Source organism: Cervus canadensis, chromosome 12, assembly GCF_019320065.1.
Source record: "Cervus canadensis isolate Bull #8, Minnesota chromosome 12, ASM1932006v1, whole genome shotgun sequence".
Taxonomy (NCBI): domain Eukaryota; kingdom Metazoa; phylum Chordata; class Mammalia; order Artiodactyla; family Cervidae; genus Cervus; species Cervus canadensis.
The window spans coordinates 61711300-61731811 of record NC_057397.1 but is presented as its reverse complement, the minus strand read 5'-3'; the positions used below and the strand labels follow the sequence as shown (position 1 = coordinate 61731811).

The 20512-nt window shown below is 38.8% G+C and overlaps 1 protein-coding gene across 14 annotated transcripts in view; it reads left to right on the top strand.

Moving 5' to 3' along the window:
- The window catches only part of VPS13B (vacuolar protein sorting 13 homolog B), a 774030-nt gene that overhangs the window by 83636 nt on the left and 669882 nt on the right, over window positions 1-20512 (top strand). For all 14 annotated transcript variants that reach the window (XR_006272367.1, XM_043484079.1, XM_043484085.1 and 11 more), the window contains 4 exons: window positions 460-582; window positions 1047-1184; window positions 2069-2156; window positions 16160-16351. Coding sequence is in view for 13 of the 14 variants with exons in the window: in XM_043484079.1 (XP_043340014.1) it covers window positions 460-582; window positions 1047-1184; window positions 2069-2156; window positions 16160-16351 (541 nt within the window). In the remaining variant the exon portion in view is untranslated. The remainder of the gene's footprint in view (window positions 1-459; window positions 583-1046; window positions 1185-2068; window positions 2157-16159; window positions 16352-20512) is intronic.

Genomic DNA, 20512 nt, shown 5'->3' with positions numbered 1-20512 from the left:
ATCAACATTGGATGTACTTTCAGAAATCTTTAGAATGGTCTTTAAGGTTAATATTTAATAAATACAGGTTTTTAAAATTATAAATAGTATATTTAAAATTATATTTATAGCTTTGTATTTCTATTTTGGTGATCAGTAGTAGTGACTGAAAAAAATATTCTTTAATGAAGATTTTACTGGTATATGCAACATTAGTTTATTCTTTCATTTGACTTGTGTGCTCATATGTATTTGTGGATTAATGTTCTTCTTCAAGTGCCAGTCATTGAGGATACAAAATTGTCAGGATACAGAGACAAATTAGATGCTTCTTTTTTTATAGGGTTTGTAATCTGAGGAGAATAAATTTGGAAAGGTCATAACCCTAAACATGTCTCAGCTGATTTAGAAATTCTGCAAGGAAAGCCTGTAACATTTTTGTTGAAATTTAAGTTCATAATCCTTCTTTTCCTTCTATAGGCCCTTATGATGGGAGAGCCTTTCTTTGATTGCCAGATTGGTTTTGTAGGTTGCAGAGCCATGTGCCTTAAAGGAATTATGGGTGTTAAAGATTTTGAAGAGAATATGAATAGAAGTGAGACCGTAAGTCAAAATCTCCCCGTTTCTCTTTTTTTTTTTTTTGGATAGAATGCAGGGATAATGAGGTGCTTATTGAAGTGTTTAACTATACCAAAAAAATCTGTTAGACTGCTTATATCTTTGGCTTCAGAGGGGAACTTTACTGTTTTCCCCTGTAAGAAATTATAGAGCTCAGGGGGATTGAGAAAGTTGGTAGTACTTAACACCTGGACAGTAGTTCCAAATTCTTTCCAATTCATAAATGTTTCTTCTTTCTTGTTTATGGCAGCTACTTGGAGTTCCTCTTTGGTTTGTTAAAATGTTCTTTGCCAAAATAGGCAGTGAAAACGGAGACAGCATTCCTTGTCTTTTTACAGAACTTCTAGTTGTAATCGTTTCTGTTGACTACTGAATTGGTGCTACAAAACCAATGTTTTATTTTCTTTAACAATTTTCCTCCTGTCCAAAAATTTTGCATTTATTTTCAGGAAGCCTGTTTCTTTGTTTGTGGTGAAAATTTGAGTATAAAAGGTTTGACATACCTCACAAATTCATTGTTTGATTACCGAAGCCCCGAAAATAATGGTACTCGTGCAGAATTTATCTTGGATGCAGCTACTCATAAGGTCAGAGCATGTATTTTTGAGCTGAATTCTAGGTTGTGCTGGGGTGGAATACTTGAGCTTGCCATGTTTCTTTCCCAGTAATCTATTCTGAATGCTAGTTGTTTATTCAAAACATCTAGAATATTTTTATACAGCTTCTGTATCTATTAGTTTATTTATCCATTCCCTACTGTTAAAATAGTCATGGCGAAAAGATGTAGAATTATTTCTTTTCATTTCAGTTACTTTTGAAGTATGGGATTAATGAAAAGAAGTGAATAATTTCACATTTTACTCTATGTTTGTCTTAGTCTTATTTGAATTTTTCATATAAGATTATATTAATGTACTTTTTATGGAATAAAATTAAAATTCAAAAAATGTACTGAAAATTAGTGTAATAGGCTTAGTGATTTACACTGCTCCTACAGAGTTAATTTTATAGTTGAAATAAAGAATTTAATTTTGACCTGCATAATTAATATACATTTAAAGATATTTTAGTATTTTTTAGTGTTTGAACTGTTTCATATAAGTGTACTGAAATATTAATGATTGACTGTATTTGAGAGTTTATATTAGACAGTTTTGTGACGGTGATAAAGGTTAAGACCATACTGCCCTATTCCATTGTAGGTATTCATTAACTGACATTTTTGACAAAGTGGTGAAATTGTCTAGTAGAATTATAGATGTCCTTTTGTGTGGTCTATAGTAGAGATAATATTGCCTTTTTTAGAAGTAAATTCTTTGGGTAACCTCTGTTCTTCCTTCTGTTTTGGTAATCTTTTGAGTTGGTACATATTCTCCATAAGGATATATGTCTGATTCTTGACCTGTCAGGTTTTTAACCCAGGAGTCTGTTCTACACAATGTGTGTTCTGTTCACTTTGCTTTGTTGGCAGGAGACATATACTGAGATAGCTGGAATGCAAAGGTTTGGGGCATTTTATATGGATTACCTGTATACAATGGAGAACACCACTGGCAAAGGTACTGGTTTCTTTCCTTTATGTTTGGTTTTGCTTGAATAACAGAAATAGGACTTCTTTAGCATCAATTGGTCCTGGATTGATTGCATTCTGTAACATCAGAGTTATCTTTTGTTACTCTGGGGAATAATTTAATGTCATGTTAGAATTGTCTTAGATTCTTAACATTTTTAGTCCTTTCTTTGTGTAGCTGATTGAAAATACTATATTTTATATTCAGTTCAGTCACTCAGTCGTGTCCGACTCTTTGCAATCCCATGAATTGCAGCACGCCAGGCCTCCCTGACCATCACCAACTCCCGGAGTTTATCCAAACTCATGTCCATTGAGTCGGTGATGCCATCCAAACTAGAATTAGTTTGTAATATGTACCACATATTAAAAATTTTGATAGATCAAATTTCATGTTGTCAAAGAGTATGAACATTTCCTTTTCTGTATTTAAATACATTTTGGAGGTTATTTAGATCCTTTTATTACAAAAAGAGCTTGTCACTGTTTATAATAGCCAGGACATGGAAGCAACCTAGATGCCCATCAGCAGACGAATGGATAAGGAAGCTATGGTACATATATACACAATGGAATATTACTCAGCCATTAAAAAGAATTCATTTGAATCAGTTCTAATGAGATGGATGAAACTGGAGCCCATTATACAGAATGAAGTAAGCCAGAAAGATAAAGACCAATACAGTATACTAACACATAGATATGGAATTTAAAAAGATGGTAACGATAACCCTATATGCAAAACAGAAAAAGAGACACAGATGTACAGAACAGGCTTTTGGACTCTATGGGAGAAGGCGAGGGTGGGATGTTCTGAGAGAATAGCATTGAAACAAGTATACTATCAAGGGTGAAACAGATCACCAGCCTGGGTTGGATGCATGAGACAAGTGCTCAGGTCTGGTGCACTGGGAAGACCCAGAGGGATGGGATGGGGAGGGAGGCATGAGGGGGGATCGGGATGGGGAACACATGTAAATCCATGGCTGATTCATGTTAATGTATGGCAAAAACCACTACAATATTGTAAAGTAATTAGCCTCCAACTAATAAAAATAAATGGAAAAAAAAAAAAGAGCTTGTTGTTTTAAACAAAAAAGTAGAAATATATTTTTCTAGAAATTATGAACACAGTCTTATTATGTTTCATTCATTATATTAACAATCAAATGATTTCAGGAATTTAACTACACTGTGTTGTGCTTATCCTGATTCTTTTTCATATTGAAAACTTAGTCAAAATAGGGTCACCATGTTTTGTTAATTTTTCATATTTTAATACATGATCTGTTTGTGTTAGATGATGAATTAGATATTGTGAATGTAAAGAAGAGCAAGGCATTTCTCAAGAAAGCAATAAATAGTATTTATACACTTAAATAAGTGATTTGAATATAGCATGTTAGAGATAGTAATATAAACAGACAGCTAAAAGAGGTCCAGGTGAGAAAGGGATTACCTTGTCTGTGGTGTTGAAGACTTCATAGAGGAGTTGATCTTGAAGGATTGTTAAGGTTTGTTAGATGAAAACAGAAGGCAAGAGCGGTAATTTTCTGCTTCTTCATTTCAAAATGGATTTCTAAATGTCGGTGTTCTCAGTGGTCAAATCTTGATGGGTTTGGGTACCTTCTATATGTTGTTGAAGCCCATATTTGTATTTTTGGTCCATACTTTTTAAAATGTAGAATTAAATATATGCCATGCACAATTGACACTTTCACTTCTGTGTCTCATACGTATCTCAGAATCGAATGTGAAAATTGAATCGTTGATACCCTCATGTCCACAGTCAATGGGATCTTGAGTTGGACATGACTGAGTGACTAACATACACACACATATCCACCTTCTACTTTTCTCCTATTTTCATGATTCTGTTGCTCTTGTATGCTTAGTCGTGTCTGACTCTTTGTGACCCTATGGATTGTAGCCCTCCAGGCTCTGTCTGTGGAACTTTCCAGTCAATAATAGTGGAGTGGGTTGCCATTTCTTACTCTAGGAGATCATTCCAACCCAGGGATTGAACCCATATCTCTTGTGTCCCCTGCATTGGCAGGCAGATTCTTTACCAGTGTGCCACCTGGGAAACCCATTTTCATGGTTTTCTTGTTGGAATATTTACCTGCTCTCTTATAGTTGTGCAAGCCAGAAATTTGAGAATCATCCATCACACTTTCTCTCCTAGCATCCAACCCTTCAGAACATTTCATCACATCTTATCTATAGACTCTCTCTTGAATCTATCTTTTCTTAAGGTCCACCATTGATGCTCTCATCCAGTCTTTTATCATCTCTAGATTCTAGTAGTTTTTTCACTGGCTTTCTCTTTCCACTCTTGCCCTCCTATGATCCATACTGCAATCAGACTGGTTTAATTCTGTGCTTAAAATCCTCACTGCCTTTGCATTGCTTTATTTAAAAATAAAATTCAAATAGTTGACCCAGTTTTGGTCTTGAGTTACTTGATAGATAGTGATAATCATTACAGAAGATAGAGACAAAAAAGGAAGATTTTTGGAGGAAAAGATGTGTTTTGAGGTACCCGTGGACACTGGTAGAGATATTTTAGGTTTCTCCTGAAACACTGGTATGGAACTGCTGGTAATCCGAAATGGTATAAAATGAGAAAGCAGTTACCTTAGTGCAGACCTTGTTAATAAATGCATGAAATAAATGAAGATAAAGCTCAGATGTTCACAGACACTGTTCACAGCTAGGACAGCTTGACACTGAGATCCTGAATGTAGTTCCTGGGGAAGGAGCTGGCTGGAGCCCCCTCTCTATGCTGGGGCCGCATGTGAAATGCTTCACTGCAAGACAAATGGTGAATGCTGTTTTCACCTTTTTATGTAAAAGTAAAAATTCTCTTCACATTTCTTTTGATTAGGGGAACAGGTATTAATGTAGATTTTCTGTAAAAAAAAAAATGGCCTAAAGCTAACTTTTGAAAAGCAAGGGAAAATTGTATATGAAAGTGCAATTCCAAAGTCTCTGTTCTGAGAGCTTTGCAAATTTTTATTGTGTTATAGTTGCCAAAAGTAAGCTGGTAGGTTTCTTCTTTTTTAGTATGGTGTCTTCTGCAGGTGCTGTCTCTTTGGTATTTTCTGAGGAGGCGAAGTTTGAAGTAGTCTGCCTTTCAAGTCAAAGAAACGTCACACTGAAAATTTTGTTTTTTGTATATATTTGTTTTTAAAATTTTTACAAGATTGACACATGATTTTATATTTAAATAGGGTGCATATTTATTTTCTGACTGACATGCTGGTAGTTTGTTAACTTTTGAATTTTTCATATACTTCATTGCTGTGAATAATATGCATTGTTGTATATCTTAATCTTTAACTTTTTAAACAAAATGTTAGATCATAACATACAAACAGGTTCTGTACATTTGTGTACAGAATAGCAAAGAAATATAAGCACCTTTGTGTTTCCCACATAAGTCGAATAATAGGATGATGTCAACATTGCTAGCCCCCTGTGTGTTCCTTTTCCATCAAGTCTCCTTCCCTCACTGTAGGAAACTGCTGTTTTGAGAATGGTGGTCACCGTTTTGGTTTACTCCTTACACAGATACTTTCTCAGGTGTGTGAGCAGATAATTTTTTTCAGAAAAATAATAAAAATCCACTGCTGATTTAACTTGTGAATGTCACATGTACATTAAAAATACGTTCTTTCATTCACCCAACAATCTGTTCATTTTTTCATTGCCTGCTTTTTGGTAGCTGCTTTCCTATGTTTTTTTTCTCATTGTGAATCTATATTCATTGATAATATAGTGATGGTGATAATAATAGCTAGTATTTGTTGAATGGTTTTAAATGGAAGGCACTCTTCTAGGTGTTTTACATATATTAGCTTATTTAATCTTTTTATTAATCCTGTAAGGTAGATAATAATATTCCCATTTTCCAGATGAGGAAACGGCCAGTCCTATGCAGATTTCACAACTTGGCCAAGATCACACAGTGTATATGTGGGATTTGAACCCAGTTAGTTTAACTCTACAGCTTGCATTTGTCACTGCTCTGATCAGATTTTCTTCTTTCTTGGATTACTTGAAACAGGAAATTTGTGGAATTTTTAGTATTTAAAAACCTAAGGAAAATATTTTGAATTATCAAGAGGTTAATTTTGAATTCTTCAAAGAAATATTTTATCTAAAATTCTTGGTTTGTTGTGATTTGACATTTATTTGTTTCTGTAGTTCAAATTTGGCTTCCCTTGTGGCTCAGATGGTAAAGAATCTGCCTGCAATGCAGGAGACCTGGGTTCAATCCCTGGATTGAGAAGATCCCCTGGAGAAGGGAATGGTTACCCACTCCAGTATTCTGGCCTGGAGAATTCCATGGACTATATAGTCCACGGGGTCTCAGAGTTGGACACGACTAAGTGACTTTCACTTTCATCTCTGAAATGAGAAGATGGAATAGAAGGACGTGTGTTCATCTTCTCTTGCAAGAACTCCAGAATTACAACTCGCTGCTGAACAACCATCGAGGGAGAATGTTGGATCCCACCAAAGAAATACACCCCAAGTTCAAGGGCAAAGAAGCCTCAGCAAGATGGTTAAGTTAAGTCACTCAGTCGTGTGTGACTCTTTGTGACCCCGTGGGCTGTAGCCCACCAGGCTTCTCTGTCCGTGGGATTCTCCAGGCAAGAATACTGGAGTGGGTTGCCATTTCCTTCTCCAGGGGATCTTCCCGACCCAGGGATCGAAGTCAGGTCTCCCACATTGCAGGCAGATGCTTTAACCTCTGAGCCACTAGGGAAGCCCAGCAAGATGGTAGGAGAGGTGAACTCGCATTTAGAATCAAACCCCATACCCACCCGAGATGCTTGGAGTGCTCAAACAAAACCTTGTGTGCACTAGGAGACTCCACAGAGACTGAGCCAGACCTGCCTTTGAGTGTTTGACTGTCCCCTGTGGAGGAATGGGTCAGCAGTGGCCTGCCCCTGGGGCAGGAGCTCTGGGTGCAGCAGACCTGGGTATGGCATAAGCCCTCTTGGAGGAGGTCACCATTAACTCCACCATAGAGCCGCCAGAACTTACACAGGACTGGGGAAACAGACTCTTGGAGGACATAAACAAAACCTTGTGCACACCAGGACCCAGGAGAGAGGAGCAGTGACCCCAAAAGAGACTGACCCCGGCTTGCTCATGAGTGTCCAGGAGTCTCCAGCAGAGCCATGGGTTGGCCATGGCCTGGTGCAGATTCGGGGGCACTGAGTGTGGCAGTGCATGCATGGGACCTTTTGAAGGAGGTCCCCATTATCTTCCTTATCTCTACCGTAGTTTGGCCTCAGGTCAAACAACTGGGAGGGAACATAGCCTCTGCCCATCAACAGAAAATTGGATTAAAGATTTACTGAGCATGGCCCTGCCCATCAGAACAAGACCCAATTTCCCCCTCAGTCAGTCTCTTCCATCAGGAAGCTTCTATAAGCCTCTTATTCTTAACAGAATGAAAACCACAATCACAGAAAACTAATGAAATTGATCACATGGACCACAGCCTTGGCTAATTCAGTGAAGCCATGAGCCATGCTGTGTATGGCCACCCAAGGCTGCCGGGTCCTGGAAGAGTTCTGATAAAACGTGGTCCCATGGAGAAGGGAATGGCAAGCACTTCAGTATTCTTGCCTTGAGAACCCCATGAACAGTATGAAAAGGCAAAATGATACGACACTGAAAGTGAACTCCCCAGGTCGGTAGGTGCCCTAAATGCTACGGGAGATTGGTGGAGAAATAACTCCAGAGAAGAGATGGAGTCAAAGCAAAAACAATACCCAGTTGTGGATGTGACCAGTGATGGAAGTAAAGTCTGATGCTGTAAAGAACAATATTGCATAGGAACCTGGAATATTAGGTCTGTGAATCAATGCAAATTGGGAGTGGTCAAACAGGAGGTGGCAAGAGTGAACCATCGACATTTTCGGAATCAGTGAACTAAAATGGGCTGGAACGGGTGAATTTAACTACTGTGAGCAAGAATCCCTTAGAAGAATTGGAGTAGCCCTCAGAGTCAACAAGAGTCCAAAATACAGTACTTGGGTACAGTCTCAAAAACAACAGAATGATTTCTGTTCACTTCCAAGGCAAACTACTCAATATCCCAGTAATCCAGGTGTGTGCCTCATCCAGTAATGCTGAAGAAGCTGAAGGTGAATGTTTCTATGAAGACCTATAAGACCTCCTAGAACTAACACCCCAAAAAGGTGTCCTTTTCATTATAGGAGACTGGAATGCAAAAGTAGGAAGTCAAGAGATAGCTGGAGTAACAGGCAAATTTGGCCTTGGAGTACAGAATCAGTTCAGTTCAGTTCAGTTGCTCAGTCGTGTGTGACTCTTTGCCACCCCATGAATCGCAGCACACCAGGCCTCCCTGTCCATCACCAGCTCCCGGAGTTTACTCAAACTCATGTCCATCGAGTTGGTGATGCCATCCAGCCATCTCATCCTCTGTTGTCCCCTTCTCCTCCTGCCCCCAATCCATCCCAGCATCAGGGTCTTTTCCAATGAGTCAATTCTTCGCATGAGGTGGCCAAAGTATTGGAGTTTCAGCTTCAGCATCAGTCCTTCCAATGAACACTCAGGACTGATCTCCTTTAGGATGGACTGGTTGGATCTCCTTGCAGTCCAAGGGACTCTCAAGAGTCTTGCCTACCACCACAGCTGAAAAGCATCAATTCTTTGGCGCTCAGCTTTCTTCACAGTCCAACTCTCACATCCATACATGACCACTGGAAAAACCATAGCCTTGACTAGACAGACCTTTATTGGCAAAGTAATGTCTCTGCTTTTTAATATGCTATCTAGGTTGGTCATAACTTTCCTTCCAAGGAGTAAGCGTCTTTTAATTTCATGGCTGCAGTCACCATCTGCAGTGATTTTGGAGTCTGACACTGTTTCCACTGTTTCCCCATCTATTTCCCATGAGGTGATAGGACCAGATGCCATGATCTTCGTTTTGTGAATGTTAAGCTTTAAGCCAACTTTTTCACTCTCTTCTTTCACTTTCATCAAGAGGCTTTTTAGTTCCTCTTCACTTTCTGCCATAAGGGTGGTGTCATCTGCGTATCTGAGGTTGTTGATATTTCTCCTGGCAATCTTGATTCCAGCTTGTTGTTCTTCCAGCTCAGTGTTTCTCATGATGTACTCTGCATTTAAGTTAAATAAGCAGGGCGACAATATACAGCCTTGACGTACTCCTTTTCCTCTTTGGAACCAGTCTGTTGTTCCATGTCCAGTTCTAACTGTTGCTTCCTGACCTGCATACAGGTTTCTCAAGAAGTGGGTCAGGTGGTCTGGTATTCCCATCTCCTTCAGGATTTTCCACAGTTTATTGTGCTCCACACAGTCAAGGGCTTTAGCATAGTCAATAAAGCAGAAATAGATGTTTTTCTGGAACTCCCTTGCTTTTTCTGTGATCCAGCAGATGTTGGCAATTTGATCTCTCGTTCCTCTGCCTTTTCTAAAACCAGCTTGAACATCTGGAAGTTCACGATTAAGGTATTGCTGAAGCCTCGCTTGGAGAATTTTGAGCATCACTTTACTACTGTGTGAGATGAGTGCAATTGTGAAATAGTTTGAACATTCTTTGGCATTGCCTTTCTTTGGGATTGGAATGAAAACTGACCTTTTCCAGTCCTGTGGCCACGGCTGAGTTTCCCAAATTTGCTGGCATATTCAGTGCAGCACCTTCACAGCATCATCTTTCAGGATTTGAAAGAGCTCAACTGGAATTGCATCACCTTCACTAGCTCTGCTCGTAGTGATGCTTCCTAAGGCCCACTTGACTTCACATTCCAGGATGTCTGGCTCTCGGTGAGTGATCACACCATCGTTATTAGCTGGGTCGTGAAGATATTTTTTGTACAGTCTTCCGTGTATTCTTGCCACCTCTTCTTAATATCTTCTGCTTCTGTTAGGTCTATACCATTTCTGTCCTTTATCGAACCCATCTTTGCATGAAATCTTCCTTTGATATCTCTAATTTTCTTGAAGGGACCTCTAGTGTTTCCCATTCTGTTGTTTTCCTCTATTTCTTAGCATTGATTGCTGAGGAAGGCTTTCTTATCTCTCCTTGCTGTTCTTTGGAACTCTGCATTCAAATGGATATATCTTTCCTTTTCTCCTTTGCTTTTCGGTTCTCTTCATTTCACAGCTATTTGTAAGGCCTCCTCAGACAACCATTTTACCTTTTTGCATTTCTTTTCCATGGTGATGGTCTTGATCCCTGTCTCCTGTACAATGTCAGGAACCTCCGTCCATAGTTCATCAGGCACTGTCTATCAGATCTAGTCCCTTAAATCTATTTCTCAGTTCCACTATATAGTTATAAGGGATTTGATTTAGGTCATACCTGAATGGTCTAGTGGTTTTCCCTACTTTCTTCAATTTATGTCTGAATTTGGCAATAAGGAGGTTGTGATCTGAGCCACAGTCAGGTTCTGGTCTTGTTTTTGCTGACTGTATAGAGCTTCTCCATCTTCCGATGCAAACTATAATCAATCTGATTTTGGTGTTGACCATCTGGTGATGTCCATGTGCAGAGTCTTCTCTTGTGTTGTTGGAAGAGGGTGTTTGCTATGACCAGTGTGTTCTCTGGGCGAAACTCTATTAGCCTTTGCCCTGCTTCATTCTGTTCTGCAAGGCCAAATTTTCCTGTTACTCCAGGTGTTTCTTGACTTCCTACTTTTGCATTCTAGTCCCCTATCATGAAAATGACATCTTTTTTGGGTGTTAGTACTAAAAGGTCTTGTAGGTCTTCAAGCATACAAGACTTGGAGTACAGAATGGACCACAGGGCAAAGCCTAACAGAGTTTTGCCAAGAGGACGCACTGGTCAGAGCAAACACCCTCTTCCAACAAGACAAGAGAAGACTCTACACATGGATTTCATCAGATGGTCAATAGGGAAATCTGATTATATTCTTTGCAGCCAAAGATGGAGAAGCTCTATACAGTCAGGAAAAACAAGACTGGGAGCTGACTGTGACTCAGATCATGAACTCCTTATTACCACATTCAGACATAAATTGAGGTAAGTAGGGAAAACCACTAGGTCATTTAGGTAGGACTTAAATCCTTTACATTTATACAGTGGAAGTGAGAAATAGATTCGAGGGATTAGATCTGATAGAGTGCCTGAAAAAGTATGGATGGAGGTTTGTGACATTGTACAGGAGGCAGTGATCAAGGCCATCCCCAAGAAACAGAAATGCAAAAAGGGAAAATGGCTGTCCAAGGAAGCCTTACAAATAGCTGAGAAAAGAAAAGTGAAAGGCAAACGAGAAATGGAAAGATACACACATCTGAATGCAGAGTTCCAAAGAATGTCAAGGAGAGATAAGAAAGCCTTCCTCAGTGATCAGTGCAAAGGAATAGAGGAAAACAACAGAATGGGAAAGACTGGAGATCTCTTCAAGAAAATTAGAGATACCAAGTGAACATTTCATGCAAAGATGGGTTTGATAAAGGACAGAAGTGGTATGGACGTAACAGAGCAGAAGATATTAAGGAAGAGTGGCAAGAATACACAGAACAACTATGCAAAAAAGATCTTCATGACCCAGATAACCACGATTGTGTGATAACTCACCTAGAGCCAGACCTCCTGGGATGCGAAGTCAAGTGGGCCTTAGGAATCATCACTACATACAAAGCTAGTGGAGGAGATGAAATTTAGTTGAGCTCTTTCAAACCATAAAAAATCATGCTGTTAAAAAAAAAAAAATCATGCTGTTAAAGTAGTGCACTCAATATTCCAGCCAATTTGGAAAACTCAGCAGTGGCTACAGCACTGGAAAAGGTCAGTTTTCATTCCAGTCCCAAAGAAAGGCAATGCCAAAGAATGTTCAAACTATCTCACAATTGCATTCATCTCACACGCTAATAAAGTAATGCTCAAAATTCTCCAAACTAGCCTTCAACAGACGTGAACCGAGAACTTCCAGATGTTCAAGCTGGTTTTAGAAAAGGGAGAGGAACCAGAGACAAAATTGCCAGCATTCGTTGGATCATTCAAAAAGCAAGAGAGTTCCCAGAAACATCTACTTCTGCTTTATTGAGTACACTAACACCTTTGACTGTGTGGATCACAACAAACTGAAAATTCTGAAAGAGATGGGAATACCAGACCATCTGACCTGCCTCCTGAGAAATCTCTATGCAGGTCAAGAAGCAACAGTTAGACCTGGACATGGAACAACAGACTGGTTCCAAATCAGGAAAGGAGGAAGTCAAGGCTGTCTATTTTTACCCTGCTTGTTTAACTTCTATGCAGAGTACATCATGCGAAATGCCGGGCTGGATGAAGCACAAGCTGGAATCAAGGTTTCCAGGAGAAATATCCTGAGATATTTCTGAGAAATAACCTCAGATATGCAGATGACACCACTATTATGGGAGAAAGCGAAGAAGAACTAAAGAGCCTCTTGATGAAAGTGAAAGAGGAGAGAGAAAAGGCTGGCTTAAAACTCAGCATTCAGAAAACTAAGATACTGGCATCCCGTCCCTTCACTTCATGGCAAATAGATGGAGACACAGTGGAAACGAAGGGGGACTTTACACTTCATGGCAAGTAGATGGAGAAGCAGTGGAAATGAAGGGAGACTTTATTTTTTGGGGGGCTCCAAAATTACTGCAGATGGTGACTGCAGCCATGAAATTAAAAGGTGTTTGCTACTTAGATGAAAAGCTATAACCAACCTAGACAGCCTATTAAAAAGCAGAGATATTACTTTGCCAACAAACATCTGTCCAGTTAAAGCTGCGATTTTTTTCAGTAGTCATGTGTGGATGTTAGAGATGGAATACAAAGAAAGCTGAGTGCTGAAGAATTGATGCTTTTGAACTGTGGTGCTGGAGAAAGCTCTTGAGAGTCCCTTGGACTGCAAGGAGATCCAAGCAGTCCATCCTAAAGGAAATCGGTCCTGAATATTCATTTGTTGGAAGGACTGATTGTGATGCTGAAACTCCCAATACTTTGGCAACCTGTGCGAATATCTGACTTATCGGAGAAGACCTGGATGCTTGGAAAATTGAAGGTGGGAGTAGAAGGGGACGAGAAAAGATGAGATGGTTGTATGGCATCACCAAGTCGATGGACATGAGTTTGAGTAAGCTCTGGGAGTTGGTGAAGGACGGGGAAGCCTGGTGTGCTGTATTCCATGGGGTCGCAAATCATCGAACATGATGGAGTGATTGAACTGATAGTCCAAATTATCAAAAAATGCTTGGAAAGATTGAAGGTGGGAGTAGAAGGGGATGACAGAGGACGAGATGGTTGGATGGCATCACCAACTCGATAGACATGGGTTTGAGTATGCTCTGCAAGTTGGTGAAGGACAGGGAAGCCTGGTGTGCTGCAGTCCATGGAGTCGCAATGCGTTGGATACAATGGAGTGATTGAACTAATAGTCCAAATTATCAAAAAATGCCCTGAATTTTATCTTAGGTATCTAAATGCATATTAAACTAATAATTTTACAAAGTTTGTAGTGGATTCTGAAACTTGGGAAAGCAGATTTGATTGGTGTACTCTAAGTTCATCATAGTAGTTACTTACTGTAAGCATTAGTAAATGCAGAGTAAGAAAAGGAGCTCGTATTATTTATTTTTGTGATGAATGATGTAGTAGTAGTTTACCCACAGTATAAAATGACATAAAAGAAAAATTCAGGTAATAAATTTTCCTTGTGCTACTGTTTGATATTAATAAGTATTCTGATAATTATTTTTTATGCTATGTGGAAGTACTCAGTGTTTTAGAAACTATTTCTTGTTAATTTACTTTAAATGCTTTTTTTCATAGTTTTAGTCTTTTTTTATTTAAGAAGTTATTCCAAATCTTTTTATGGACCTAAAGTAGATAGATGAAAATGTAGATTACAACAGGAATGTTTTAGAGACATACGGATAAAATTGATTCTAGTTATTGGATTATGGAAAATGATGAAAGAGAGGGATCGTGCTGCATTGCCCTTTAGAATCTGGGTGCCTTGGGAGAATGTTAATGTTAATTTGGGGGAATGTTGGAGTAGAAGGGTTCTTGTTTCCTAAATTATTCTATTTAAGGCTTAATTTTCTAGTTCCTTAATTTGCCTAGTTCCTGTGTTAAGAGCTACTTTTTTCTTTAAAGTTATGGTTTTATACAGAGACTTAAGCTCGTAAGTTGTAAGTTAAATACAAGTAAACTTTATAGGGGACTAGTTGGAAAAGAAAGCAGGTTAATTTCTAGTGAAAGAAGTCATACTTAGAAAGAAGGGATATATATGTATATACTTCTTAAGAATGAAAGTGGAGTTCCTTGTGCAGTGGCTACTTTGGTAGCTTGCCAATTCCTCTTCTGATGGGAAGAGGAATAATTTTTCTCTTGATAGGTATAAATATATGGGCAACGTGGGCAGTGCAGGTTCTGTTGCCTTTGGCTGTCCTGGACAGACTGGCAAGTCCTTCATTATCCTTAGGCTAACTGGATATTATCTTTACTCTTAATAAGAATAGCCAAATATTCAGGGGGCTGGAGTTACCAAACATATCGAGGGTGGGCATGGGTAAAATACCTTGCTGAAAAGATGCAGCTAGAAGTCAGTCACAGTTTTACCTTTTAGATAAATGACTGGCATCTAAATTTAAACTGTAATATAATCAAATTGCATTAACTGAAAAAAAAAATAGAATCCTCTAGACTTCATTGTTTTAGAGACAATCTGATGTCTAAAAGAAAGGTCGCCTTAGGAAGTGACATTTTTTAAAAGATGCCTAGTAGCTCCTGTAGGACTCAAAAGCAGGATATTTTCCTTGGTTTTGAATGTTTTGATTCGCAACAAGAGTCCTTCGGATTATCTTCTAGTTGCCTCATCTTGACAGGTAGCTCTAGAAATACCTAGTTTAGCTATGGAAAGTGATTTTTTTTTATGTTAATGATAATGTTATTTAAACCTAATATATAATGTGATTCAATATTATTTATGTGTATCATAAAATATATTTTAAGATTAACTTCGTATGTTTTATTTGTGACATTTATGTTTGTATATAGTCATCTTGTTAAGAATATATGAATAATAGATATAATTTTTTTTTGTCTGGTACTGAAACTAGAGATTGAACTGGACTCCTTTTTTCTGAAATGAAGGAAATATAGTTTTGAAAAAGTTATTAAAAAGTGTACGTGGATGAAGAATTTTTGTCTTTAACTAAAAATAGTAAAATACTAGAAAGTTTTGCTTACCTAATTTTGTTTGAATAAATATGAGTCAATTGAAATTTACTTTATGTTATCACTTAAAATAGTGAATTTATATATTAAAACCAAATATTTAATGTAGGTGTTGGACATACTGGATAAAAAGAAATACCTATAGGTAGAGCCAAGATTTTCTTTAGAAAATCTTGGTTCCTCTTATATATATGGGCAGATAAGGGATTGAGGAAGTTGGCTTTCACCCTTGGAGCATAACCATAGTGATTTTATTCTGGAAAAAGTTCAAAGTGGTTAATACCTGTTGTTAATTTCCATGGTAATTATAAAACTCTCAAGTCACCTTTTAACTTGTAGTCTTAAGTAATCAATTTTTCAGTGAAACTTCTAAGATAAAATAGTAAAAATGCAACTTCTTCCAGAGTCTGACTTCCCAGTCCACCTAATAGTATTGTGTACAGAAGTAGTGGGTATAGGCCAATTAAATGTTAGAGAATAATTTCTCAAGAATGACCATTTTAGTTTTATAGCAGATATTATAACATTAAATAGATAACAAGAATAGTTTTTTAAAGTAACTGTTTTTTTTGTTAATAGCATCTCATCTGCATAAAGAAAAATAGATCAGCAGGGTTCCGTGTATCTACCTGATATAGAATTGTTCTTAAGGCATTAAGGTCTTAAGGTCTAAGCTGAAAAGATAAGAGTAATATTAAAATACATACTTGATGTATCTGATTGGTGCTTAGAATATTAATATGAATTTTCACTTCTCGTAGGTTCTGCAAATCAACAAGACTTTTCTTCAGGAAAGAGTGAAGATTTGGGAACAGTTCAGGAAAAGTCTACCAAAAGCCTTGTTATAGGTCCTCTTGATTTTCGCTTGGATAGCAGTGCAGTACACAGAATTTTAAAAATGGTGGTTTGTGCTTTGGAACATGAATATGAACCATACAGTAGACTAAAACCAGGTTTGTTTTTGCTTAATTTTGAGCCTCTTGCAAGTTGATTTGAATGATGCTTCCCTAGTAGCTCAGACGGTAAAGCATCTCACCTGCAATATAGGAGACCTGGGTTTGATCCCTGGGTCTGGATGATCCCCTGGAGAAGGAAATGGCAACCCACTCCAGTATTCTTGCCTGAAGAATTCCATGGACAGAGGAGCATGGTGGGCTATAGTCCATGGGGTCACAAAGAGTCGTACACGACTGAGTGACTCAGACACACACACACAAATACGAATGATGTATTTAAAACAAGAGCTGATCGGACCTACATCCAAAGGTTAGTGCCTGTGAAATCACGGAGCACCGTGCCATGAATGCCTGGTCTGTTCCTGAACTCATTTCTTGCAGCTCGTTTCAGTGTGTGTTCTGCCAGGCATTCTGCTGAGTGCTCGGATGGTAAACCGTTCAGTACCCCAGTCATCCAGGTCTGTGCCCAACCACAAGTCCTGAGGAAGCTGAAGTTGAACGGTTCTTTGAAGACCTACAAGACATTTTAGAACTAACACCAAAAAGATAGTCCTTTTCGTCATAGGAAACTGGAATGCAAAAGTAGGAAGTCAAGAGATACCGGGAGTAAAGGCAAGTTTGGGCTTGAAGTACAAAGTGAAGAGTTTTGCCAAGAGAATGAACTGATCATAGGAAACACCCTCTTCCAACAACGTAAGAGATGACTCTGCACATGGATATCACCAGATGGTCAATACCGAAATCAGATTGATTATATTCTTTGCAGTGGAAGATGGAGAAGCTCTATACAGTCAGCAAATGCAAGACCTGGAGCTGATTGTGGCTCAGATCATGAACTCCTTATTGCCAAATTCCGACTTAAATTGAAGAAAGTCGGGAAAACCACTTGACCATTCAAGTATGACCTAAATCAAATGGTGAATGTACTGTAATTTGTACAGTACATTGTACCGTATGAAGTGACAAGGAGATTAAAGGGATTGGATCTGATAGAGTGCCTGAAGAACTGTGGATGGAGGTTCATAACATTGTACAGGAGGTGGTGCTCAGAACCATCCCCAAGAAAAATAAATCCAAAAAGGCAAACTGGTTGTCTGAGGAGGCCTTACAAATAACATAGAAAAGAAGAAAAGCCAAAGGCAAAGGAGAAATGGAAAGATACATGCATCTGAATGCAGAGTTCCAAAGAATGGCAAGGAGTAATAAGAAAAGCTTTCTAAGATTTGCATTTCAGTGCAAAGAAATAGAGGAAAACAATAGAATGGGAAAGACTAGAGATCTCTTCAAGAAATTCAGACACACCAAGAGAACATTTCATGCAGAGATGGGCACAATAAAGGACAGAAACAGGTGGGCCTAACAGAAGCAGAAGATATTAAGAAGAGGTAGCAGGAATACATAGAAGAACTATATGAAAATAGGTCTTAATGACCCAGATAAGCACGATGGTGTGATCACTCACCTAGATCCAGACACCTTTCAGTGTGAAGTCAAGTGGACTTTAGGAAGCATCACTACGTACAAAGCTAGTGGAGGTGATAGAGTTGCAGCTGAGCTATTTAAAATGCTAAAATATCATGCTGTTAAAGTGTTGCACTCCGTGTGCCAACACATTTGGAAAACTTGGTAGTGGCCACAGGACTGTTAAAGGTCAATTTTCATTCCAATCCCAGAGAAAGGCAGTGCCAAAGAGTGTTCAAACTATTGCACAATTGCACTCATCTCACACTCACAGTAATGCTCAACTGTGTTGAAGACTGGGCTTCAACAGTACATGCACAGAGAACTTCCAGATGTTCAAGCTGGAATTAGTAAAGGCAGAGGAACCAAAGATCAAATTGCCAACATCCGTTGGATTATAGAAAAGAGAACTCCAGGAAAGCATCTGCTTCATTGACTACACTGAAGCCTTTGACTGATTGGATCACAACAAATTGTGGAAAATTCTTCAAGAGATGGAAATACCAGACCACCTTACTTGCCCTTAATAAATCTGTATGCAGGTGAAGAAGCAACAGTTAGAATGGGACATGGAACAATGGACTGATTCCAAATTGGAAAGTGAGACTGTCTAGGCTGTATATTTTCCACCGTTTATTTAAGTTCTTTGCAGAGTACATCATGTGAAATTCCGGGCTGGGTGAAGCACAAGATGGAATCAAGATTGCTGGGAGTAATATCAATAACCTCAGTTATGCAGGTGACAGCGTCCTTAAGGAAGGAAGTGAAGAGGAGCTAAAGAAAGTGAGAGAAGAGTAAAAAGCTGGCTTAAAAGTCAACGTTCAAAAAATGAAGATCATGGCATCCGGTCCCATCACTTCGTGGCAAGTTGGTGGGGAAACCATGGAAACAGTGACAACTTTTATTTTTCTGGGCTCCAAAATCAGCTGCAGATGGTGACTGCAGCCATGAAATTAAAAGACACTTTCTCTTTGGAAGAAAACCTCTGATCAACCTAGACAGCATATTGCAAAGCAGAGACAGTACTTTGCTGACAGTGGTCCCTGTATTCAGAGCTATGGTTTTTTCACTACTGATGCCTGAATGTGAGAACTGGACCATAAAGAAGGCCGAAAGCGAAAGTATTGATGCTTTTGAACTGTAGTACTGAAGAAGACTCTTGAGAGTCCCTTGGACTTCAAAGAGATCCAACCAGTCCATCCTAAAGGAAATCAGTCCTGAATATTCATTGGAAGGATTGATGACGATGCTCCAATACTTTGACCACCTGATGGGGAGAGCTGACTTATAAGAAAAGACCCTGATCCTGGGAAAGATTGAAGGCAGCTGGAGAAGGGGATGACAGAGGATGAGATGGTTGGATGGCATCACTGTCTCTATGAACCTGAGTTTGAGCAAGCTCCGGTGCTGATTATGGACAGGGAAGCCTGGCATGCTGCAGTCCATGGGATCTCAAAGAGTTGGACACTACTTGAATGACTGAACTGAACTGAGGATAGTATGTACAGAAAACGGTGTCAGCACCACATTTTGTGGAGGATGTGAGGAAGGCTAGGTTACTGATTCGTTGCTGCTAAGAATGTGAAATGGTACAGCCACTTCTAAGAACGGTTTGACAGATTTTTTAAAAACACAATACAGCTGCCATGTAGCCAGCAACTGCATTCCTGGGCATTTATCCCAGAGAAATGAAAACTAATGTCCACACAAAAAACAGTATATAACTTATTTTTATCATGTTAAAGCCAACACTGGTACGTAATTTGGGAGACTAGGGTGACTCTGTTTCATGATGTTGTCTTAGACCCAGAATTCCTTCTATCTTGTTTTCCTGCCATCTGAGATACCTCATTTGCATGCTCAATGTTGACTCAGCATTACAATGTCTAGTTTTAGTCAGTAGCAGGTAGGGTAAGAGAAAATGGTAGGTATGTAGTTTCATTTGATGACATGGCACAGTCATTTTATTGACCCAAACTTAGTAGTGTATCCTTGTACCCAGCAGCCAGGTAGGCTGGAAAATATGTTCTCTAGAAGGAGTCCATACACTTGAGTTAAAATTCAGATTTTTTTTTTTTTTTTGGTAAAAAAAAAAAGCCATTTGAATTCTCTTCCACAGTTGGCTTATGCTACACACACACACACACGTGCATATACATGTTTATGTAAAATGCATTATTTGAAGCAGTTTATCATTTCAGAAATATGACGTATGTAAAGAAACTGCTGCTAAATGACTTTATACATGCAGTTCTTTTTCTGAGTAATTAGCAGTTCTCCTCCACTCTTTTTTTTTTAATTAGTTATTTCCTTGAAGTGTAATATATGTACTGGAAAGGACACAAAAATCTAAGGATAAAATTTTGTCAATGTTGTAAACCTAACCACATCTATATGATTAACTGTTCAGGATATGGAACCTTACCAGCACTCCAGAATATTCCTTCCTGCCCTCTTTTGATTATTACTCTGACCCCCAAGGGGTCAGACTCTTCATACTTATAACATCCTAGATTTAATGTGGCATATTTTATTAAAATTTTTTTTTTTATATTTTATGTATTTTTTACTGTAGTGGGTCCGTATTGCTGCACCTTGGCTTTCTCTGCTTGCGGCGAGCAGGGCTACTCTTCATTGTGGTGTGCAGGCATCTGACTGCAGTGGCCTCTGGTTTTGGAGCACAGGCTCTAGACGTAC